The sequence below is a fragment of the Pteropus medius genome, unplaced genomic scaffold, assembly GCF_902729225.1.
Source record: "Pteropus medius unplaced genomic scaffold, Ma_sr-lr_union100, whole genome shotgun sequence".
Classification (NCBI taxonomy): domain Eukaryota; kingdom Metazoa; phylum Chordata; class Mammalia; order Chiroptera; family Pteropodidae; genus Pteropus; species Pteropus medius.
The window spans coordinates 41577384-41603292 of record NW_024349800.1 but is presented as its reverse complement, the minus strand read 5'-3'; the positions used below and the strand labels follow the sequence as shown (position 1 = coordinate 41603292).

Here is a 25909-nt window from a genome sequence, read left to right as displayed (position 1 = left end):
TGCACCCAACTTTGCTGTGGCATGCAACAATTTTGACCACTCAGTAGGAGAACCAAATGCATGTTAGGGAGGGTAGCCAAAGATTCTCAGTTCTTAATCCCTTCATCCATACATTAGGGAAGCAACGCTAGCCATTCTCTCAGAATACCCTACCTGTTTTATTTGGAACTGCTTGCAGATTTTAGCATTTTCAGCATGTACTGATTTTGCCTGCCAGTCATATCTTTTGGAAATCTTTTTCTTAAGGTTCACATAGCTTTCATTCTCCACTATAACTGGTGCAGGACCTTCATCCTCATCTGTCTCCTCCTCAGGTTCTGATTCTTTTTCAACTTGAAGGGGATAAAAGGAAACATTTTCGATATGGAGCCCTTTCTTTAGCAAAGGGGGAAAGTCACTATCTAACAAAGTAACAACAGCAACAAAAAATCATAAAATGGAGAAAAAGTTAAAGCTTGAATAAAGCAGGTTCATTCATTTCAATACTACTACTATTGTTAAAGAACTTAAAATGAATCTTCAAGCATACTTTAATCAAGTATAAGTGGCTATTGTAAACCAAATTAAAACCAAGAAAAAATCACAGCATGCCTTGTTAATCCAGTAGGTTCTTTACATTCAAGGAATTAACTGAAAGTTTCAACTATTTGCAAGTGTACCTAAAATTCCATGACACAGAACAACCCAAATGTCTATCAAATGATGAATTAATAAACGAAATGTGGTATGTCCATATAATGGAATATTATCTAGCAATAAAAAGGAATGAAGAACTGACACACGCTACAACATGAATGAACCCTGGAAAACATTATGCTAAGTGAAAGAAGCCAATCACAAAAAACCACATATTGTATCATTCTATTTCTATGAAATATCCAGAATAGGCAAATCCATAGAGACAGAATATAGATTTGTGGTCATCAGGGATTGGAGAAATTGGATTAAGGAGAAATAAGGAGTGACTGCTAATAGGTATGGGGTTTATTTTGGGGGTGATGAAAAGATAGTGGCCATGGTTGCACAACTCTGAATACTAAAAAATGCTGAATTGTATATTTTAAAAGGGTGAATTTTATGATAAATTTTATCTCAACAAAACTATTATTTTTTTAAAAGTCCACAACCCACAATCTGTCATTTCTTGAGGAATACATTTGAATCCCAGTGCTAGAAGCTGACATTTGGGAACAAGTCCAATGGCTAGGAGTGAACTCAGACAACTGTCCAGTATCTACATCTCAGTGCAGTTTTGTTATTCTCTACTTGTTGACATTTACAAAGGAACTCTTGTGATACAACAAAAACTTATTTCTGAAAGGAAGATAGCAACAAATAGTAGAAAATTCTTTCATAAACTCTGAAAAGGGGGTCTACTTATGGTGTAAGAATTGTACAGTGAACCCGGATCTGGATAAAGCCAGAAACCTGTACAACATTTCTCTGAGGATTTAGGGATTCATAAACATAGCACTACTCTAATGAATTTGGGGGGTCTACTGTACGAAAAAAAGCAGGAGGGTACGGATAGTGGTATAGAAAGTACCTCTAAAAACTCCTTTGAAAGTAATCCCATATAAAGTACCAGGATTAAACACATAAAACCAATGAATTAAATGACACAGATTTTCTGAGATGTAAGTTTCTTCCAACTCTCAACTGCTAGAATAAATTTACATATCACTACAAACTTTCAGTTCAGAGAGCCCAATCACAGTGACAAAACTGGGCCTTATAATTGAAGATCAGGGGATTCTCATCCCTTTTTGCCCATGGACTGAGGAGAAGACTTGCTTGAGATCACTGGGAGATCCTAGACCAGCCCTCAGAACCCTAGACCTCTTTAATAATCCATCACTGTGGATGTCCCCCTCCACAACACCCTCCACGTGATCAGTGCCTTACATACCTTCTGGAATTTGACTTGAGACAAAAGAATTATTTGGAATCACTGGTTTACGACAGACGGGATTATTGATTCTGGTCCCAGAGGGTACTGGCGGAAAGTTCACTGGAGGGGCACTGTACTTGTGATGGGTATTTGTTAGTAACTTGACTATTTCTGATTCTTCTTCTAAAAGGGTTATCAAAGAATATACGACAGGTTCTGAAGTTTCTGCAAATATCAAGGCCTTGCTATAAAGGAACTCAGAAATATGTAAACGACAAGCCAGAGGTAGATTCTCATTGGTGGAATAAAATGCCACAAGGGGAGCTTGGTTGGGGTATTTGTGGTCTTTAGAAAATCGAATTTCAAGTTCGTATAAAAAGGATGCATCTTCATTAGCATTAAGATGAGACTCATCTACACTTCTTTCTACTCTTCCAACAATTTGATTTGGGGGAACTTCATGTTTGAATTTGCATTTTGATCCAAATTTACAATTTCCTTTGAGGTAAAATTTACAGATTTCAAGTGAAGTCTCCTGTATATTTTTGGTACTTTCCTTTTGCTTGGATTTGCAGAATTTACTTGTTAAATACTCCAGTTCTAATCCAATGGTCCAGACTCTGTTCTGAATTCTTTCCATGAATTTTTCTCCACAGATTGACTTAAGAGCGAATGCCTCTTCTTGTCGCTGTTCCACACACTCATCCATGCTTATATGGGAAACTGCTTCAGTGATCTTCATCCTCTCTCCAAATGTCTCTGAAAAACACTGGGTAAGTAGATGTTCTAGTGATGCTCCAACATCTCCATCACAAATCCTCAGGGCTGCTTGACAGCGTTCAGGGTTGAAACCATACCTGTCAAGCACGAAACATGGCAAAAAAAGATTGAGTAATAACAAATCACAGAAGTGAAATTCATTTAAATACATGTCTGTAAAGTTATAACTACATATAAGCAGGGTTTATATTTTGAAAAAGCATCCTTCATAATACTAATTCCTCCTTAATCCCCCTATCGTAAAAGAGAGAATATTAGGCACATCAGGTAGTGCTGGAACCTGTACAATAGGAAAGTATTCAAGGGGAGGGTTTATAATATGCCTTCGGTTTCTTTGAATTTTCCCCCAACTCCCATAAATGTTGAAAGCAATTACCTGGAAAGTTTTTGCACTGCAAATGTTGAGACTATAAATTCTGTATTATGAGGCTCCACAGGGCCTGATCCAGCACATTCCAAAGGATCAGAGTCAGGAACAAGGGAAGCTTCTTGTCCAGCTGACCAGTACTGAGCATCATCACAATCAGGCTCATCATCCTCCTCCTCCTCAGAAATGCTTCTTCTGGAAAAAGTAACATTTTCATATATTATATATTAATTTGTAGTTATTTCAAAGACAAATTTAACAAGAGTTTAAGAATTTAATTCACAGAGCCAAAGGATATAGGATCCTAACCACTATTCAATCATCCTACCCACTATTCAATTTACTCTTTTATTGACCTATTAATTTGTATCTTGGCAATTAAGATTTATCAGGCATTTATTACATGCTAGGTACCATGCTGTTAAGGGTTTTTATATGTAGTCTCTTTTAAAATCTTCCCAGTAACCCAGCCGGCTAACACTGAAATCTATATTTTTCAGGTGATCAACTAAAACTTAGAGAGGATTAGTAACTGACGAAGGCTATACAGTAAAGAGCGACTAGAGATTGTGAACAAGGCCGTCTGACTCCAGAGCCACAGAGGTCTTGGCTAGCATTGCTCTCTTCCCATTCATAAAAACCATGCCCAATTTTTTGTTTTGCTGCATAACCACCTTTCTTAAACCTAAGAGAGATTTGTAGACAGAATGGAAATTGAGCTGATCATGACTGGCCACTCATTAATTCTGGCAAATAGAAAGGATCAACCTTTCCAACTGAAATCACAAAGCAAAAGAGCCAAGAGTAAAAGTTGTTTCTCTTAGCAGATGGTCATGAGTAGTGTAATCTTAAGACTTCATTTGATCAACTCAAGCATTTCCTTCTAGAACAATACTTCTACTTGTTCACTATAAGGTTTGATTTGGAAGGTTGTCAATAAAGCAATTACTGAATCCATATTAGCACTGTCCTAGGAAAAAAAAACAAAGGTGAAAAGGCAATCTGTACTATTGCTCACAGATATTGTAAAACAAACTCACTCTAAAATTGTTGCTGAATAATTATTCTTTTATTTCTCTTGGCTCACTTTCAACTAATTATATAGCCACAACAGAATCAGTATTAATACAGTATTCCAAAGACACACAAGACCTTCACTATATGTGAAGGGGCAAATACATCTTCCTTAATATAATAATTTACTCAAATAAAACAATTTACTCAGATCCAGCATCTGCATCTTGTTCTTGCAGGTCTCGGAGAAGGGCTTTCACTTTCTCCTGATTCTCAGAAGTCATATGCAGAGTCTGCAGGGGCACTTTGGCTTCGGGCTTCCATTTGCGGCGTGCCTCTCCTTTTCTTCCGCTACAGTTGCTAGGTCTGCAAAGGACACCGAACAGAATTACACATTTACCTGTAATCAGAACTTTTATACTCTCCTCTGAGTCCCCAGATATATACAGCATAAACTGGATCTGTCACATATCTTACAAAAGGTAACAATGAATGTGAAGAAGTTCTCTGTTTACTTACCAGAGTTCATTACACTGGAATGCTGAGGGAAAAAATATGATCAGATTCTTAATCATTAAAACTGGCTTCATTAACTCAAGAATCCTCTGGAAGAAGCAATGCTATCATGACTCCCTCTGTACTAGAGGACTTCCAAAAGAAATATGCTACAAATAAAGAGTGTTATTTCATTCTATTTTAGGTACCCAATCTGAAAACCATCAAGAGTTCCATCTTGTTAAGACAAGTTAATACTCAGCCCTATTTTTGTTAATACTCAGCCCTATTTTTGCAATATTTACCTACATTATCATCATCCCTTGATTATAAAAAATATATGTTCACTGTAGAAAAGTAAAGAACAAAAAAAGAAAACAGAAATCACCCTAATTCATATAATCTTTTTCATATATATTAAAAAAGTGTACAGCATGTATAATCTTTTATAATTTATTTCCCTATCAAAAAAAAAACCTGGCATTAACCTAAAATTAAATTTATGCCACCAATCTTTTAATGTTGGAATTTAGATTTTTAAAAGACTCTTTTTAATATTTAAAACAATAATAATTATAAGATTTAACTTTATTTCCTAAATTTTTTTGTTTGTTTTTTTGTCATGTTTCATTATAAATTTTCACAAATCTAGGGCATGAAAGAAGCAAACTCAGTATTTAAAATCCAACATATTATTGAGACTGAAAAGAACCACACATTTACACTTGCAAAACTGGTAGCAAAGGAGAAAACAGAACTGATTATGGTTTATAACTATTTGGTTGCAACTTATGAAAAGAAATGTTACCCAAAATATCTATCATTTTCCTAACGTTTTCTTCTGAAAAACTTTAAACCTACAGAAATAAACACCTTTTATCTAGATTCACCAATTCTTAGTATTTGCCATACAGATATGCACACAAACATTTATGCATTTCTCTTCCTTTTTTTTCTATACACACAAATATATGTGTGTGTGTGTGTGTGTGTGTGTGTGTGTGTATGCCTTCTTCTCTCTCTGTATACATGTAAAGGCATATATTGCTGAACCACTTGAAGGTAAGCTGCAGATATCATATTCACGCTTAGATACTTCAGCATGTATTTCCTAGAAACAGAGATATACTCTTACATACCACTATACTATTACCACTCAAGATATTTTATATCGATATAATAATATCATCTAATATATAATCCATATTCAAAGTTCCTAATTGTCTCAATCATGTCCTATTTTTGACTATCTAATAAAAAATGACATTTAGTTATTTTTTTTCAAGTTCCTCTAATTTAGAATAGTTCCCTCACCTATTTCCTGACATTGACTTTTTTTCTGAAGAACTCAGGCCAGGTGTCTAAGAGAAATGCTCGCAATTTGGATTTGGCTGACGGTTTCCTCAGGATTAGTAAAAAAAGAAAAAGGTGGGGGAAGAACTTCCACATGCTTCTATCTCAGCCACCACTTATTGTATACCCCCACGCTTTGCCTTCCTTCCTGTTAGTAACGACAAATCACCCTTGATCCTAAGCTAAACCCTCTACTCGTACACTGTATCCCAGTCTCTTTGATCTTGAGGAAATCATTCCAGCACTCGTCCCCCTCGCTACATCATCAGTTCTTCATTTTTGAGATCATTCCCATTAGCATATACACACGTTGTATAAAACAAACAAAGTCAAAACAAACAAAGTCCTCCCTTTAACTGCACATTCCCCTCAAATTACTGCCTTATCTCTCCTCCCTCTTCTGCACTTTATAGCAAAACTTCTTAAAAGGCTTATCATTGTCTTTGTCTCCACTTTCTTTCCTTTTCTCTCTGAAACACACTCCAATCAGGATTTCTTCCCTGTCAACTATAGCAAACAGCTCTTGTCAAGGTTACCTATGCTATCCATATTGCCATATCCAGGGGACAACTGTCATTTTTCTTGACTTATCAAATTATTTATTTTTATAACTGAGTATCCCCTTTAAGTATCCAATTCAATCTGATTAGATAATCCCCTTTAAAACACCTTTAATTCTTGACTACCAGAAACCATGCTTAGTTTTCCTCTTACTTCATTGGCAATTCCTTCTCAATCCCCTTTGTTTGATCCTTCTAATCTCTCTTAGCTCTAAAGTCTAGAGTTCTAGGACTCAAAGTTTAAACCCCTTCTCTATAGACTACCTTATCCAGTCTCATAGCTTTAAATAGCATTTATTCATAGATAACTCATACATTCACTTCTCTAGCTTAGATATTTATTTTGAACTCCAGACACATATTAAATTGTCTATGACATCTCTACTTAGAGAGTACCTCCTAACTGGTCTTCCTGGTTCCAATCCATGTCCTCTTGCAGTCTATTCTCCACATAGCACACTGAATCAGGGCTACTGAGTATGGCTGCACAGACTGTACACTGGCTATTGGCAAGGGTGGGAGGAAGGAGAGGGAAGAGGGGACAGCAAGAATAAAATCCAGTCCATGCTCTGCTCACCAAGCCATGCATCCTGGGCTACGACTACCCAAAGAAAGGGGCACCATCTTCTAATTCACATAAAAGCATATACTGAATAGCAGTAATTCTGGCCAGAGTGATGACATCACTTACCCTTACCTTAAACCCTGCAATGGCTTCCCATCTTACTCAAAGCAAAAGCCAAAGTCCTTATAATGGCCTCTAAAAACCTACAAACCTTAGCCTCTGGGATCTAACTGTCTGTTACTCTCCTTACCCACATGGCTATCCACATGGCTAGCCACATGGCTCTAGCCACATGGCTCCCTTGCCATTTCCTAAACCTTCGAAGCACATTCCTGGATTAGGGACTTTGTACTTGCTTTTCCTCTGCCTTGAATGTTCATCCCCCAGATAGCATCACAGCTCACTACCACGTTTCCTTCTTGTCCCTGCTCAAATGACACATTATTAGAGAAGTCTTCTCTGATCACTGTACATAAGATAGCAACTATTTAAAAATACTACCAATCTATTTTCATGTTTTCTATCTCTTTTATCCTCTTATTTTTCTCCACAGCACCTACCATCTGACATATTATATATCTGCTTATGGTCTTTATATCTCAAACCTCCTTCTATGAAAGCAAGGAAACTATGTTATTATTGCTTTAATTCTAGTACCTAAAACAGTACCTGGTGCATAGTAGGCACTCAGTCAATTACTTGCTGTATAAATGAACATTGAAGACTGTAAGAACTTATAATGTCTATGTTTTCAAAAAGAATGAAGCTGCATCTAATGCAGAAATTAGGTCCTTCAGTCAGAAGCTAAGGTAAAAAATATAGTTTAAAATTACTCTGGAAGATGCTTATAATGCTATCAAGTTTGACATTGATATATTATCTCTCAGTATGCCCCAAATGACCAATTTTCTTCTAGAATGGAAAAAAAAAAGTAGATTCTCTAGTTCAATACAAGATGAAGTATTTGGTCATGTTACGCACTATGTATAAAAAACGTATTTAAATCCTAAAATCATATACTCAATGCATCAAGAGGATTAGACAATAAGAAGCACTTGGAAACTGAGACTGAGGAAATATATTTTTCTCTCCATATCTTGCTCATCATGGGGTCCAGATTCATTTAGTGGAAAATTTAAACTATGTAAATGCTATTTCCTTTTCTTTTTTTCCTGACTGCTTATAGCTGAATTTACTTAAGTTAAAAGCATGTATGATGCAGTTAAACTCCAGCACTTATTTATATTCCTTTCTAGCTAATATTTAATTGAGTTATTCCCACAAGAGTGTGTGTGTGTGTGTTTGTAAGTACAGCTTTAAAGACATCTCTCCATCTCTAAAAATTCCAGTAGACAGCTCACAGTTCAATTTGAAAGACAATTGGAATTTTATATTTATACTGCATAACACACTGTAGTAAATCTTCACTTTCATTAAATATTCATTAGATTATCAGAATTTATTCATTATTTAAAAGTTGAAAGAGCAGCCTGAATATGACGTCTGTCACTGGTCATTGCATGAAGTACCAGTGAAGATTTGGTTGATCTGGTTGGGAAATGGATAACCCATCAACTAGCAAGAGTATAGTCAGGTCACATTCTGGGACTTTCAAACTACATTGTCTAAGAAATACTTAAAATTTTCATCACTTTCACCATTTCCAATATTTACTTTCTTAGTAACATTGGTTATAATAATAGTATTATACTCAACTCACAGTGTCATGTGCAAATTAAAGTAAATTCAGATTTTGAACTTCCAATATGAAAAAGCTGTTATTTGCCATCATGCAGTTAGAAAATGTTATGAAGAGGGGGACTGCAAGGTTTTAAAATAAGAGGAACAAATAATTTGATCAGAATTACTTAGCATTTTCCTCCCTTCTTTTGGCCAACTGTTGTCCTATAGATTAGGAATCGATACCATTTCCATATTTGAACATTCAAAGAGCATAATACCTGGCTGAGCGCCTTGATTCACTGAAGATACAAAAGTCATCACCATCATCCCAAATTCTACTTGCTGCCTTTCTATTGCCACCACTGCCACCAGTGCCGCTGCTACCACCGTGAGATTTACTAGTGTGACTCCTGCCTCCTCTTCCTCCTCTAGAAGACCCTTTTCCACCTCCTTTGCCCGGCTTGCCTTTTCTTCTTACTGAACTCATTTTCACCTGCAAGAGAAAAAAGTAATACAGACATCATAAAATCAGACAGGTATAGCAGTAATCCTTTGTTAAAGTTATGGATATAGCCTGTTTTCAAGAAATAAAGGAAAAAGCACATTTTAAAAGGACCAATTTAGGGAAAGCATGGATAAGCTGTTTCACAAAAGATTTACAAGCACACCTCCTCAGAATTCATATTTAGTGAATTCCTCTGACGCAGATTTCGTAGCCAGGGATGTGCATCAGAAATATATGGAGAAGTTTCAAGACACACATGTGTAGGCCCTAATCCTACATTCTGATTTGGTTAGATCTGGTATAGGATTTAAAGATCTCTAGCTGAGTAGATATGTTTTCACATATTTAATAAGTGATTTGAGAAATAATTTACATATATTTAAATATAATTTACATATATACTTTCAAAACACAGCCCTGGATCGTATAGTATGCCTGGGAGGAGTAAAAGTGTAGAGCTTTTGTATGCGATCCAGGTTATGTTGTTATCAGCTTAAAATAAAGTGTTATAACTATAAGATGTTTTAGGTAAGCCTAATGGAAACTACAAAGCAAAAATCTATAGTCAATACACAAAAGATGAAGAGAAAGGAATAAAGGCACATGATTTCAGAAAATCATCAAATCAGAAAGGAAGACAAGAGAGAAAGAAAGGAACAAAGGATCTATAAAAACCTAAAAATAATTAATAAAATGGCAATAGTAAACCCTAGCTATCAATAATTAAATGTAAATAGACTAAATTCTCCAGTCAAAAGACACAGAGTGGCTGAATGGATGAAAAAACAAAACCCAACTATATACTGCCTATAACAGAAGTGCCTCAGTTTTAAGGACACGATACACTAAAAGTGAAGCGATGGAAAAAGATATGCCATGTAAATGAAAACCAAAAGAGAGCAGGGTTAGGTATACTTATACTAGACAAAACAGACTTTAAGTCAAAAAGGGTAAGAAGAGACATAGAAGTACATTTTATAATGATAAAGGGGTTAATTAGCAAGAGGATCTAACACTTGTAAATATTTATGCACCGGCATCATAACACCTAAATATACAAAGCAAATCAGAATTTATAGACCAAAAATAAAATGAAAATAAGATGCATTAAAATTATAGAATACAGCCAAAACTAGATTCAAGGTATTTTCTTAGACTTACATATTTTTATAGTAAGAGAAAATAGTTTTAACTCAAGTAATAAGTTGCACCAAAAAGAATAAAATACCTATCAATAAATTTAACCAAGGAGGTGAAAGACCTGTGCACTGAAAACTATAAGACACTGATGAAAGAAAGTGAAGACACATATAAATGGAAAGATTCCATGCTCATGGATTGGCAGACTTAATATTGTTAAAATGTCCATACTATCCAAAGCAATCTACAGATTTAATGTAATCCCTATCAAAATTCCAATGTCATTTTTCACAGAAATAAAAGAACCACTTGTATGTTTGTATGAATATTTACTAAAATTTGTAGGAAACTACAAAAGACCCCAAATAGCCAAAGCAATCTTGCAAAAGAATAAAACTGGAGGCATTGTGCTTCCTGATTTCAAATTATATTACAAAGCTATAGTAATCAAAACACTATGGTACTGGCATAAAAACAGATAGATCAATGGAACAGAAGAGAGAGCCCAGATATAAACTCACGCATATACGATCAAGTAATTTATGACAAAGGAGCCAAGAATACACAACAGGAAAATGACAGTCTCTTCAACAAATGTTATTGGGAAAACTTGGCAACCACAAGCAAAATAATAAAACTAGATTACTATCTTATACCATACACAAAAATTAACTCAAAATGGATTAAAGACTTAAATGTAAGACCTGAAACCATAAAACTAGAAGAAAACATAGGTGGTATAAGCTCCTTGATATATTGGTCTTGGTGATGATGTTTTTTTAGATCTGACTCCAAAAGCAAAGGCAACAAAACCAAAAATAAACAGGCGGGACTACATTAAACTAAAACGCTTTTGCATAGCAAAGGAAATGATCAAAAAAATGAAAAGGCAATCTATTGAGTGGGCAAAAACATCTGCAAATCATATATCTATTTGATAAGGAGTTAACACCTAAAATATATAAAGAACTCATACAACTCAATAGCAAAAAAATCCAAACTATCTGATTAAAAAATGAGCAGAAAGAACACATACAGAGGGCCAACAGGTACATGAAAAGATGTTCGACATCACTAGTAATCAGGGATATGCGAATCAAGACCATAGTGAGATGTCGCCTCAGAACTGTTAGAATGACTATTAACAAAAAGACAAAAATAACGATGTTGGTGAAAATGTGAAAAAAAAGGGACCCTCATGCACTCACTGTTGGCTGTAATATAAATCGGTGCAGCCACTATGAAAAGAGTATGGAAGTTCCTAAAAAAAATAAAAATAGAACTACCATATGATCCAGAAATTCTATTTCTGCGTATTTATCCAAACAAAATGAAAACACTAATTTGAAAAGTTATATGCCCCCATGTTCATTGCAGCACTATTCACAATACCTAAGATATTGGTAACAACCTAAGTCACTATCAATAGATGAATGGATAAATAAGATGTTGTTGTATATATACAATGGAATACTCAGCCATAAAACAGAATGAAATCTTGCTATTTGTGACATATATGGACCTTGAAGGCATTGTGCGAAGTGAAATAAGACAGAGAAAGACAAATACTGTATGATCTTACTTACAAGTAAAATTAAAAAACAAAACATCAAGCTCATAGATACAGAGAACAGACTAGTGGTTGCCAGAGGGCGGCAGGGGTGAGGATGGGTCAAAAGGTAGAAACTTCCAGTTATAAAATAAATAAGTCATGGGGATGTAATGTACAGTATGGTGACAATAGTCAATACTGTACTGTACATATAAAAGTTGCTAAGAAAGTAAATCTTAAAAGTCCTCATCACAAGAAAAAAATTTTTTTGTAACTCTGTATGGCGATGGACTTTAACTAGACTTACTGTGGTGATCATTTCGCAATATATACAAATATCAAATCATTATGTTGTACACCTGAAACTAATGTTATATGCTAATTATACCTCAATTAAAAAAAAAAGTGATCCAATTATGTGTTGTCTATTTATCACTTTAAACTCAAAGATACAAATAAATGAAAAGTAAAAGGATGGAAAAAGATAAATCCTGTAAACAGCAACCATAAGAAAGGTGGAGTGGCTATGCTAATATCAGACAAAAGAGACTTTAAAGCAAAAAAGTTTCTAGAGATAAAGAAGAACATTTCATAATGATAAATGAGTCAATCCATCAGGAACATATAACAATTATAAGCATATATGCACCTAATAACAAAGCACCAAAATACATGAAGCAATAAATGACAAAAATGAAGGGAGAAATAGACAATTCGATAATAACAATAGAAGACTTCAATACCCTACTTTCAGCAATGGTAGAACTAAATCAAAGATCAACAATGAATAGAAGACTTAAAACACAATATAAACTAACTAGACCTAGGAGATAACTTTAGAACATTCTACACAACAATAAACATTTTTCTCATGTGCACAGGAAAAAAGTTCAGTATAGTCCTATACTAGGCTATAAAACAAACTTCAAAAAACTAAAAGAAATTAAAATAATACAAAGTATGTCTCACCACAACAGTGGAAATTATAAATAAAAAGCAGGAAAAAATTTCAGAAACTCGCAAATATGTGGAAATTAAACTAGGTCTCTTGGTACTCCTTTCTTCAAAATCTTTCATGATTATAAACATTTACTGATTACTCCCTCCCCCTCCTTGTCCTCCTCCTCTCAGAAAGCTCTTTGAAGGCAAGGATTATATCTATTTTGATTAACACTGTACCTCTAATAACAGTATCTGGCATATAGTAGGAATTCAATATATACTCGTGGAATGAATAACTGAAGGTTGAATAAATGATATGAGAATGGAGATTCACTCATTTAATTATTCATTCCACAAATATTTATTGAGCAGTTATTATGTGCCAAGTCCTAGGGATATAACAGCAAAGAAGACAAAATTCCTGTCTCATGAAATGTACCTTCTGAAGGATAAGACAGAAAATAAATAGATATATAAGTTAAATGCTATGAAGGAAAAGAAAAATCCTGAGGGTGTTATTTTAGGTTGAGTGGTCAGGTAAGGCCTGAGATCATATTTGCGCACACACCTAAACAAATTGAGAGAATGAGTCATGAAATATTTAAAAAAAAAAAAAAGCATTCTAAGCAGAAGCAATAATAGGTGCAAAGGAGCTCAGCTGGATGAACAGTAAGAAATCTGTAGTGAAGCGAGGAAAGAAGAGATCAGAGAGCAGAGAGGCCCATGTAGGCCCTAGGAGGACTTTGAATTTTATTCTAAATACAGTTAAGTTCTCCCTTAACGTTGTCAATTGGTTCTGTGACTTTAAGCAAAAGGACTTGTAATGAAACAATTTTACTGTAGGCTACCTGATATAAACAAGGGTTAAGATCTCATAGCATCTCATCAACATTATAATGAAACGAAGTGAACTAAATGACATTATTGGAGGACCTTCTATATAATGAGAAGTCACTATGAGAACTCACTATGAGACAAAAGCCAGATATGACTGACTTATGTTTTAAAACAATTACTCCAGCTGCTTTGTGAAGAATAAAGATTGGGGTGGGGTGGGGGGGCAGTGAGGAGAAACCAGGAGGCCACTTAAGAAACAACTGCAGTTATTCAGGTTAGAGAAAAAATACAGTGGGTTGGACTAGGGTGGGAGCAGTGGAGTTGAAAACTGGTCATAAATTCTGAACGTATTTTAAAGGTAGGTGAAGCCAGGGTTTGAAACAATCCACCTGACTCCAAAGCTGAAATTCTTTCCACCACATCGACTCTTTACCACACACATATCTTTTATCTTCAATTCAAAGGTTAATGACAAGCTGGCTCCCATTGGATTTGTGCCTGGGTCTTCATTTATAAATGTGACTGAGTAACAACATGGAGAGTTCAATGCCACTGAAAGAAAAAGTTTAGTGTTACAGTTTTCCCCTAGAAAGGACAGGCATGCCATGCCACCAGGGGCCACAAGGGGGAAGCACCAGTGAGGAGGCAGAAAGGAGCCAAGGGAAGGTATAGGCTACAAGCTTCCTGGTGTTTACATGGGAAAGGCAGGGCAAGGTAAACGGTTTAGCACTGGCAAATCTGAATAATTCCAGCAGACTCTGGGGCATAGAAGATACCCCTATTTGCCTGGTACCTGGTCCTGGATTGATTTTAGGGTGGGGGAAATTACGAGGGTATGGACTCCAGATTGGTTGATGTGCAAAGGAAAGTTGTGTTGAAAGGTCATTTGTTAATTACCTATCCCTAGGAAGGGCAGTTTCTTCCTGATGTCAAAACATCATAAAATATGGGAAATAAAAAATATAATTAATACATTTTCTAATCTAAATTTTAAACCATATCATTGTTTCCTCCTCTTAGATAAGAACATCATAAGAAGTTTAACTACTTCAAGTTCTTCTGTAAAAAGTGGTACATATACACATATTCCCCCCAAAATGTAGGGTCATTAAAAGCTTAACAGGAGACCAAAACAATGGGACAAACTGAATTCTGTAAAGTTGTGCATCAATAATTACCTATTATGTCTAAAATTTTGAAAAAGGAAAAGGATGTGAAAATCAGACAGAAAGATTAGAGCTTCATCTCAAAAATCACCAGCTCAAAAAAAGTCTGTGTAATAAGGAATACTAGGAAAAAAGCAAGAAGATACTGTGCTCCGATTAAAAAAATAATAATAATAAGTGGTTAGCTAACTAGCCCAAGTCACAGCAAGCTTGCCTAAAGAGAGATCAACAACTTGTTTCACACCACTCCAGAAAGTGTTACAACTTGATCTGAGATCTGCTCTCAAATTCCAGATGAAGACTTGCTGGCTGTATCCAATTGAACTTCCCCAGACGTTTTCCAAGGAATAGGAATTAGGTTGTATAATCCACATGGATAGATTCCACTATTCTATTCCATTTAGCCAGGGAAGAGTCCAACTATCTTTTTTTCACAAGGACCTGTTTGGCTTGAAGAGTATCCTTTGTTTCACACCCATTTGGCTCTCAGGAACATAATCACCAAGCTGGACATTGAACACTGATACACACCACTCCTCTTCCAGGCAAATCTCTAACACCATACATCCATCGCCGTGAAGATACCCAAACCTGGTACCTTTCTTCGAGCATTCATCGCCTCCAATCCTCTCCCAGTAGCCGCCCAGTTCGAGATGGAGACAGGAAACGAAACCCGAGCCCCTCCAACCCAACTCTTTACCCAGCTCCGAGCCTGAATTTAGCTACCCTGCCTCCAGCCTGAGCGTATTCAAACTCAACTGCCGACCCCCACCTGGCCTGGTCCCAGGGTCTGGGCTCCTGCTGGTCCAGACTCTCTCGCCCCAAACAGGTTGGATCCCGCCTACAGAGCCAGGAAGCTCCTCCGACCCTGACCACTCCGGGAGAGGGAGGCAGTAGAAAGGTCGGCACACTGACAAAGGTCCGACCAGACTATACACACGCCCTTTGTCCGCAGAAGGGGAGGCCGTACCGACTCGCAGTGCTGCTTCCCAGGGCGGCTGTCAGGAGGGAGCACCCAGGGACAAGGGGTCCCACCAGGGTCACCACCCCTCACGGACCTCACCTGGAGCTGCTCCGCCGCGGCCCAGCTGCAGCTGCACAGCCCTGGAGCCTTCTGATTGGCTTAGCCTTGGCCCCGCTCACATTCGTTTCCGGGTGAGAGGTGCCTGGTCGCCCCAGCAACCGAGTCGCACTCTGCGTTTAGCTCACGCTTGGTTCCTTCCACGCCGCGGAGCTGGCGACTCAGGGGAAATCGCAGAGTCAAGAAAATCTCTCCAGCACCTCTCTGCCAAGTGAGTGCCCCTCTTCCTAACGCCCCGAGCGCGGAAGGGCGCCTTTAAGTGGAACTCGCATTGGGCCACGGCTCGGCCCTTGGTAACTCGGTACCGGTGTGACATATTTCCTGAGCGTCTGCGCTGGAGATGGGGTGGGGGCGCGGAGAGCCCTTGGCCTGGGAATCTGGAGACAGGGATTCTAGTTCTGATTTGGCCGTTGGTTTGCTGTTGTGAAACCTTAGGCAAGTGCCAACCTCTCTGCTTCCTCTATGGTGCCAGTCGATCTTGATCTGTTAGGTTCCTTCTAGCTCAAACATTCCAAAAATTTCGAATGTGGAACCATTTAAAAGCAATTGAAAACAGTTCGGTTTCTTGAATGATAAAGTTAAGTACTCTGATTAATAAGCATTTAACGATTGCTTCCCAAGTGCCATTCTTTTTAACTTGGTCTCCATTCTAGTCTCATTCTGTTTTTACCCCACCCTCACATCCTACCCCTCATCATTTACTGTCTTTATTTCCTTTCCTTCTGCCAAATCAGAGATTCTTCAGTCCACCTTACCTCCAACACAATCAATAGATCATATAGGCTACCCAAGAGAAATAAAAATATGTCCATATAAAAACTTATACATGAATGTTCATAGCAGCATTATTTATAACAGCCCAAACTGGCAGAACCCAGCTGTCCATCAACTGATTAATAAACAAAATGTGTTATTTTTGTACAATGGACTATTATTTGGCAATAAAAAGAGATGAAGTACTGATACATGCTACAGCATGATGAACCTTGAAAACATCATGCTAAGTAAAAAAAGCCAATCACAAAGGAATATATATATTGTATGATTCCACATATATGAAATGTCCAGAATGTGCAAATTCGTAGTGACAGAAAGTAGATTAGTGGTTGCCAGGGGCTGGGGCTAGGGTGAGGGTGGGGAAAAATTAAAGGAATGGAGAATAACTGCTAATGAGTACATGATTTCTTTTGGGGGTGATTAAAGTAGTCTAAAATTAGATTGTGGTGATAGTTACATAACACTGAATATTCTAAAAAACATTGAATTGTATACTTTTAAAGGATAAATTTTATGGTATGTAAATTATATATTAATAAAGCTGTTATAATAAATAAACCAAGAAATAAAAATCATCTAGACATAATTATTATTTCCCCAAAACCCTCTGCTGAACAATGGAATGCAAGTAGTCATATGCTTGTGATCATAATAAGTGAGTCTATTTGATTAATGTGCTCTTAAAGCACATTTGTTATAGGTCACATGATATAAAAATATTTACATTTATGTTACTTTTCCTAAATCTTTTAAAACAGCTGCAGAAGTGTATAAGATAAACTTTATATTTCCAAATGGAGACAAGTATGGTAAGCATACATTTCAATTACTTTTTCTATACAGGTTAAAATTAAATAGCTTAAATGTAAAAAAAAAAAAAAAAAGAGACTGTCACATTTTATAAAACTATTGGCACATTAATTCCATTAAATAAAATAACATGGAAATACTACTAGATGAACAGATTTTAAGTCTAAATTCTAATGTTAAATTTAGGCAGTATGCCTTGGTAACCTATGGGTCAGTCTTCCTAGTTCTTGCATCTCAATGATTACAAGACCATCTAAGCTCCTTATCTGTGGTCTCACTTGTTTCAGTACTAGGAAGAATCAGAAACTCATAGGTGCAGTTTTGATTAGGCCTGACTAAGTAATATTTTATTACTTAGTCAAACAGGGTTTCCATTTATAATCTTCAGTATTTCTCTCTCGTTTAGATGGTGATTGTACAAGGACATCTTCTGGAATCTTTGAGAGAAATGGAATAGGTATTCATACCACTCCTAATGGGATTGTCTACACAGGAAGCTGGAAAGATGACAAGGTATTGTTGTTGGTTTGAATACTGACAATGGATAAGTAAACCTATTGGTTAAATAATTCCAGGTATTTTACACTTAATTAAAAACACATGAGTAGATTATATAACAATAAACCAATGATTATATTTAACATCTATGAACATATGAGTAATATTAAACTCATGTATAGAGCTAATCATCATTATCTTTCTAATCTCCTGTTCATTGGGTAAAGCTAAACTCATTATGTAATTTTCTCATTTAATCCTTGAAGCAACCTCCTGAGGTAGGTACCGTTAATACTCTTGTTTACAGATGAGGTAAATCAGGCTCAGATTCCTTGCCCAGCTACTAAGTGTTAAACAAGAATGTGTACTCAGGTCTTCTTGAATACAATTTTTGTTCTTAACAACTTTTGTACTGTTTCTTGGGCTAACTAAACTGGTTGCCCTTTAAGATTTTTGATATATTCAAGGTATCTCAGAGACCTCTACTATCATCATGGTGTTCAAGTGTCCCACATCAGGAACATTTGACCTGGGGGAGCTTCACAGAGGGATACATATGAAGGACAGCGATTAAAATGTTGTCATATTTTTTATGGAAATAAAAAGTAATACAATGATAGATTAAATATAACTAAGTGGATGATAGACATATGTGTACATTTTCAAAGTATTCCAGGGAAACTGAAGGTTAGTTACTTAGGTCATTTCCTTTGTTACAAACAGATGAATGGTTTTGGAAGACTTGAGCATTTCTCGGGAGCAGTATATGAAGGACACTTTAAAGACAATATGTTTCATGGATTGGGAACTTATACATTCCCAAGTGGGGCAAAGTACACTGGAAATTTCAATGAAAATAGGTAAGCTTAAAATAAAAAGTCACTACAGTTCTAAAAGGTTCTTTTTAGGCATGTTTGTTTAAGTATTATATTTAGTTAATGCCAAATATTCTTTTGTAGTACATTTTGTTAAAATAAATTTTTAACATATTTAGTAAGAAATGTAGGGTTATTTTGGGGGAAAAAAATGTTATGAGATGCTGAGCATCATGAGCCTCAAAAAGAAAATATTGTTTATGGTGATAATCTGTTAGACTTTTCATTTACTGTCTCTTGACCCCTCTGTTCATATTAGAACCTTTTGCATTCAGCTTATAAATTTAAAGCTTATTTCAATTATTGAGAAATGTAAGCAAAAATTACTTTCACTGGAAATATCCTGATAAATTTCTTAAAAGCAGCCTTGGGGATAATTTTGTAATTGTTTATTTCATTTTGATCTGATATGTGTGTGTATTTTTACTAGACTAGTTTTAAAAATGTAGGCAAAATTGTAATTTTCAAATTGTAGAAAGGTACCCACTTTACCAGCTTAATCTTCACACTGAATACCATGCCATGTCATCCAGAGATTCATGTTCATTTATAAATACCCCTTTATTATTTCCAGAATTGAAAATGCAGCCTAATTGTCATGAGGTGATTGATGTAAATACATTTTAAGGAGGGCAAAAAAGTATTCGTTACATTGACTCCAAGTCTGTGATGATAACACATAAACTTTTCATGTGTTAATAGAGGGAGAAAAATCTAACCCATGGAATAAAGGTCTGTCTGTTTATGTGAAGTGCATTTTTACCACTCCAAAGAGTCTAAGAAAATACCAGCACAGAATAGTACCTCAAACATAGTTGATGGTCAATAAATATTTGTCAAATAAATAAATTAACTAATATAAACTTTACATTTTTAACTGATTGTTTTGGTTTTGTGTAAACTTAGCATATGTAATCCTAAAATCTCGGACACCAAAATTTGTATAATGACAATGTTCTTTTGGAATAGTAATAGTAGTAGTTTTTTGTAGTATAGAAAAGCAGGATTACGAGTTTTAAATCAAAGTTTGAAAGTGGAAAGATTCTTCAGACATAGTATATAATATATCACAGACTTGATAATCTTATATCTGGACCGTAAATTCTTGCTCTTTGTTAATGAACAAACTGATTTTTTACTATTGCAGGGTGGAAGGTGAAGGACAATATACTGATATTCAAGGACTAGAATGGTGTGGTAGTTTTCATTTCACAGCTGCTCCAGGCCTGAAACTAAAGCTCCACATGTAGATACTCTGTATTAAAGTTGTAATGTAGTAACTGAAGCATTTAGTTGTAAAGAAAACAAACCTGTCATCTGAAATAACTTCATACATTACTTCTATATTGTAATTTTGCCAATTAAACCATCATTCACTTATGTCTTTTTGAATTTTATTTTTATCATCTTATAATTAGTTTAAATTATGTGATTCAGTTGAGAGTTTGCTCATTTTAATAAACACAGCAGAACTAATCATATTCAATCTTTGTGCCTGAGTTTTGTCATCTTTAAAAAGTTTATCTATGTGTTAAAGGAAACTCAAGAAAATGAAAAGACAATCCACAGAATGAAAGAATATATTTAGAAATCACAAAGCTGATAAATGTTTAGTTTCCAGAATATATAAAGAACTCACATATAAATGTATATAAATAAAAAGACAACCCAATTTAAAAATGGGCAAAGAGTTTGAATAGACATTTCTTCAAATGTCTAATAAGCAAACAAAAAGATGCTCAACATCATTATTCTTTAGGGAAATACAAATTGAACCCACAGTAAAATACCACTTCACAATCACTGGGATGGCTATATTAAAAAAAAAAAACACAATAACAAAGGTTGGCAAGGATGGGAGGAATTGGAAACCTCAAACATTTCCAGTGGGAAGGTAAAATGATTCAGCCTCTTTGGAAAACAGTTTCTCAAAAAGGTAGACATATAGTTACCATATGACCTAGCAATTCCTAAGTATGTAGCCAAGAGAATTGACTTATACAGGAAATGTCCATAGCAACATTATTCATAACAGCCCAATACTGGAAATAACCCAGATGTCCATCAACTGATGAATGGATGAACAAATCTGGTACATCCATCCAATGGAATATTATTGAGACATAAAAAGAAATGTGACACTGACACATGCTACAACATGAATGAATCTTTAAAATATTGTAGTAAGTGAAATAATCCAATCACAAAAGGCCACATATTGTGTGGCTGTTATGCAAAATGTCCAGTAGATGACTGGCTGCCAGGGGAGGGAGGAATTGGTATACATGGAGTTTCTTTTTGGGATGATGGAAATGTTCTAGAAATCAGTGGCGATGGTTGCACAGCATTGCGAATACTAAAAACCATTGAATTGTCCACATTTTTTTTTTTCAATCTTGTGGACAATGATAGATGTTGTATACTGTTCATTGCTGCTATGAACATCGGTGTGCAAATATCTTTATAGAGACGAGAAGTAACTCGTCTCTATAAAGATATTTGCACACCGATGTTCATAGCAGCATTATTCACAGTGGCCAGGACATGGAAGCAACTGAAGTGCCCTATGATAGATGACTGGCTAAAGAAGCTGTACATATATACAATGGAGTATTACTCAGCCATAAGAAGAGATGAAATACTGCTATTTGCGACAACGGATAGACCTCGAGATAATCATGCTAAGCGAAATAAGCCAGACAGAAAAAGTTGAAAATCGCATGATATCACTTATATGTGGGCTATAAACCTAAAAGCAACAAATGAGCAGGACAAACAAACAGACTCATGGACATGTATCATAGACTAGTGGTTATCAGAGGACTGTAGAGTAGTGGTTACTAGTAGGGTGGGGAAAGAGGGGGGAGGTAGACTGATTAAAGGGGGTCAAATATAGGGGAGTAGAGGGAGGGCGAAATGGCTAAAGGGGATCAAATATATGGTAGCTGAAGGAAACTGGACTTTGGGTGGTGAACACACAATAGAACATAGAATATCAGATGTCAAATGATAATGTACACCTGAAAATTATATGATTGTATTAACCAATGTTACTCCAATAAACTTAATAAAAAAATGTTTTACGATAGTGGCCCTGGGGAAAAAAAATTACAATAAAGACCTGAGTGTTTCTGCTAAAACCGTTTTTCTAAAACTGACAAAAAATGGTGCATACAATAGATAACTTCTATATCATATTTCTTCACTTAAAAATATTAAAATTTTATTTCTCAATATATGAGTGCCAAAATTTTTAATTTTTTGTTGTACTACTATAAATCTATGTTGAAATATATTTTTTAATATTGAAATAAAAATGGTATTTTTGTTTCTCATAATAATAGCTTTGTATTTAATTTCAAAAGACCTTGTTTATAAGTGTTCAAAGATACATTTAAAAATTAGACATTTTTTGGATTTGTTGCTTAGCATTAACTGGTATGGTTTTAGAATTAAATATTACTGTACTGGAATGTATAAGGAAATAAATACTGAACAAGTTAAGATAAGGAGAAGGGATGTTCTCAAGGACCAGGACAAATAATGCAAATCCAAAATTTCTGGAAAATATAGAAAAATAACTGCTTTACTGCAAACTAAATTTTCCCAGTATTTTTCTTCAAATTACTTACAGTAGCAAGATTTTTGCTTTTAAAATCTTTAACTTTTTGTTGATATATAAATAACTTCTCAATGCTCAATTTTCCAGTTTTCTAAGACACCAAAGTCATCTCTCTTAAACAGTTTTCTTTCTTTTACTCCTTGAAACTAAAGGCAGTACAGTTATTTGATTAGTTGATGCTAGAATTTGACCTGGTGCTTATATAATTAGACACTAGTTTTCCTCATTTAAAAGCCTAGTTAGCATATGACAGTCTCGTTTCCGGGCAAGTCAAACCTCTCTACAGCTTCTTTTTATAACCTTTAAGTTAATTCAGAACCCACAGAAGCCTTGATCCAAGGATGATATAATCACAGCAAGCACCATGGGGTAAGTGTGTGCTTTTATGTGCTTTGAGAGGCATTGAGAGGAGAAATATTTTCATTAAGGAAAAATTCCATTAATCTTTAATTAGTAATTTTGATTCAAAATATGTTAATATTCATTTAGGGTATCCCTTTAAAGAAATAACTTTTTATTTCAAAGTATAAAAATTTATAAAACATTCATTTTCTTGATTAGTTTTTAAATTATGTCATAATCTGCCTTTATAGGTAGGTTGTCAACTAATAAAATGTTTGGGACTGAAGAGTTTTGTACATTTACATATATTTAATTAAATCTGAGTTAAATTTTAAGAGCAATCTTAAAGAAAGGATGACAAGATTCTTGATTTTTGAAGCAAATAAACCTAACATGTATATGCCTCTTTGGGATTAAGAATAAAGAATGAAAAATATTAGGAATAAAGGAAGGTTGATTTGTGCCTTTTGTAACACAGAAAAAGGATAGAGAGGTTTACTCCTCTACACAGAAAAATGTATGCTGATTAATTACACAGGGACATTAGTGAATTTTAATTCTAAACCCTTTCCAGGGTTTTGGGAGCATCATGAGAAGAACTGGGTTTCACTTGAAAGCTTTCCATTCTTAAATGAGAATAGGATTCCATTACAATTAGTATTGGAATTATATAGATTTTTATGTGCTGAAACAATATTATTATGAAAATCTAGAAATTTATTTGTATTACTCTTTTGTCTTTTTTATTAGTTCCTTTCAATATAAATTATATTGCTACAAATGGTATAGCTATTTTATTGAAGGCACTTCTGGAGGATATAACATAAATGATAAAAAATTTATACTAGAGAAATATCTTTTCGACACATTTATACCAGTTTACATGAATCTACATTTTTGTTAATACTGTGGGCTCTGAAAATGCATCTAAACCAGGTTAAAACCTCAGAGGCTTTTGAAAGGAAGATTATCATACTATTGTTAACTTTTGATACAAATATAAAGGTTAACACAGATGAGTGCCTTGTACAACTTTCTCCCTCCCTTCCTTCTTTTTTCTTTAATGGCAGTAATTTTAACCTTTTAGGGGGTCGAGGAGCACTTTAAGAAACTTTGGAAACCAGCCCACACTCTCTGCAAAAACATGTAAAATCATACAAAAATTTCCACACAATTTCAGGAGATTTATAAATGGTCTGAATTCCAATGTATGGAACTCAGGTTAAGAACCTTTGATTTTGAGTTTTAGGGCTGGAGTATAACTTGTACTGAATTATATTTTTCTTAGTTTTTGGATTTTTATGAATTATAAAAATCTTCAAGTTAATACTTTTTGCTAATTTCATCTCAGGGACAATGTCGAAGATGTTGATTCTCCCACTGACCACCATTCAACACACACACACACACACACAATTTATATGAGAGTGAAACACAGTTTCACCAATATCCATAGTGTTGACAATCACATTACTGCTGCTTGTCCCCAGTGACTTGATTAATCATTTGTGCTTTCAAGAGTGCCAAGAATCACTTTGGGAATCATGGAAGAAAAAAAATCCTCATTATTTTATTTTAAGGTGTTTTCAGTGCCCCAAATAAGATGAATTAAACCATAAAATGCTAAATATTACATAGGACACACTTCTCATTGGTAGGTTCATGATTATTTTATTGTCTGCCCCTGCCCTTAAAAAGAGTGGTTAGTATTAACATCCATTTAAGTCTTCCTAAAATAATCAGAAAAATAAAAAGAGAAAGTGGCAGCTGATCAGATGTTCAAATTTGTCTATTTGAGGAAACCTCTAGAATTTATCTTCTGAGAATGAGAAAGTAGCCATTTCAAAAATATTTGTTTGACATTTAAAGGCACTGCATTCTCAAATAGCTTTGATTTTAGTAGCCCCTAACAAAAATAAAAATAAAAAGGCTGTGCTGGCATGGTTTTACTGAGTAACAAAGAGGCAAATATTAGAAAATTCTTATTATGTTCTCTAGAAAGCTTCCTCCTTCTCTTAAATTTTCACTGGATTTCTTATGGAGTGTGTGGGTGAGGGGGTTGGTAGAGACCGTACATAGGGTGGGTAAAAGGATAATTAGGGAGAAGCAGAATAACCTTACTGTGTAAGGTATCCTGACATCTGCTATTTACCATAACACATGAGCAAAGGATGAACAATGCGAAAAAAGAGATGGTTGCATTTTTTTGCTGAGATACTTTTCAATATTCTTTCCCTATCTTCTAGCAGTTAGTTATTCAGTGCACTTCCAATTGACATCTGGGGAAAATAAAAATTAAGCCTCTGCTAAAATTGTAAAACCAGTAAGTTCATTGTTATAGCATATTCAGCCTCCTTTTAGTTTCCCAGTTCAAGTAAGGGTAGAATAATTTTTAAAATTCTTTCATGGATATATTCTTCACTCTTTTTCCGGGGCACACATGTAACTCATGTATTACCTTTGAAATGTTGCTTCTATCTGTGCCTTCCCTTCCTTCCTAATAGTCATTTCCCTAATTTAGGTCATCATTACCTTTTCTTGGACTATTAAAGGTGTCTACTCACTGGCCTCTTTGTGGCAGTTCTTTCCTCTGCACTGCCACAAGAGGCATCTTCTTACGGAAGATGTGATCTGGTTACTCCCTTGCTTAAAAACTTGCAGTGACTCCTTAGTCTCTCCACCGCAGAGCAAGATCCCCAGAAGATATTCACGGCCTGTCCCCAATCTATTTGTCTAGCCTTATCTCTACTCTACCCTTAATGCTCCCTAGGATCCCGAAATCCACCTACGCCTTGTAGCTTTCTACCTCTGCTTCCTTGCTGATCCTTTTTTTTTTTTTTTAACCATTTTTACATATTGTTCAAAACCCAGCTCAAATCTTATCTTCCTCGTGAAACTTTTTCAGATTCTTACAACTGGAACTCATCTTTTCTCCTCTGAAAGCTTTAGGTATTTTACAATTTCTTACTGCATCTGTCACAATTTATCATATGCTATAGTTATCTGAGTGTTTCATTTTTCCTACTAGATTGTAGGCTCCTTTCAGGAAGAACA

The 25909-nt window shown here is 35.3% G+C and overlaps 3 protein-coding genes across 9 annotated transcripts in view; 2 read left to right on the top strand and 1 right to left on the bottom strand.

The window, feature by feature from the left end:
- DHX57 (DExH-box helicase 57) overlaps positions 1 to 16024 on the bottom strand; it is a 49447-nt gene extending 33423 nt beyond the window's left edge. For 2 of the 6 annotated variants that reach the window (XM_039887371.1, XM_039887366.1), the window contains exons 1-6: positions 15449 to 15591; positions 8987 to 9201; positions 4260 to 4418; positions 3048 to 3233; positions 1910 to 2748; positions 154 to 332 (exon numbers count right to left, since the gene is read on the bottom strand). In XM_039887371.1, coding sequence (XP_039743305.1) covers positions 154 to 332; positions 1910 to 2748; positions 3048 to 3233; positions 4260 to 4418; positions 8987 to 9201; positions 15449 to 15466 — 1596 coding nt within the window. In that variant the 5' untranslated portion in view covers positions 15467 to 15591. Of the gene's footprint in view, positions 1 to 153; positions 333 to 1909; positions 2749 to 3047; positions 3234 to 4259; positions 4419 to 8986; positions 9202 to 15448; positions 15592 to 15622; positions 15723 to 15820 lie in introns of those variants that run through there. The other 4 variants (XM_039887367.1, XM_039887368.1, XM_039887369.1 and 1 more) reach the window with 4 other exon arrangements.
- Positions 15999 to 20372, top strand: MORN2 (MORN repeat containing 2). Of its 2 annotated transcripts, XM_039887380.1 has the most exons (5): positions 15999 to 16142; positions 17467 to 17517; positions 17925 to 18031; positions 18740 to 18876; positions 20039 to 20372. In XM_039887380.1, exons 4-5 carry the CDS (start codon positions 18740 to 18742, stop codon positions 20139 to 20141), a joined length of 240 nt encoding a protein of 79 aa, XP_039743314.1. In that variant the 5' UTR covers positions 15999 to 16142; positions 17467 to 17517; positions 17925 to 18031; the 3' UTR covers positions 20142 to 20372. The 2 variants fall into 2 exon arrangements, with proteins under 2 accessions (XP_039743314.1, XP_039743315.1); XM_039887381.1 differs by lacking the exon at positions 17467 to 17517 and having other exon boundaries at positions 16010 to 16142.
- Positions 20373 to 22453: 2081 nt separating this feature from the next.
- The window catches only part of ARHGEF33 (Rho guanine nucleotide exchange factor 33), a 58735-nt gene continuing 55279 nt past the window's right edge, over positions 22454 to 25909 (top strand). Inside the window, exon 1 of the mRNA XM_039887365.1 lies at positions 22454 to 22882. The gene's annotated coding sequence lies outside the window, so the exon portion shown is untranslated. The remainder of the gene's footprint in view (positions 22883 to 25909) is intronic.

Excerpts from the sequence above, each read along its gene's own strand:
- MORN2 (XM_039887380.1), top strand. The coding sequence starts at position 18,740 with ATGAATGGTTTTGGAAGACTTGAGCATTTCTCGGGAGCAGTATATGAA. Across the intron at positions 18,877-20,038 it reads GGAAATTTCAATGAAAATAG|GGTGGAAGGTGAAGGACAAT; the intron begins GTAAGCTTAAAA and ends TTACTATTGCAG.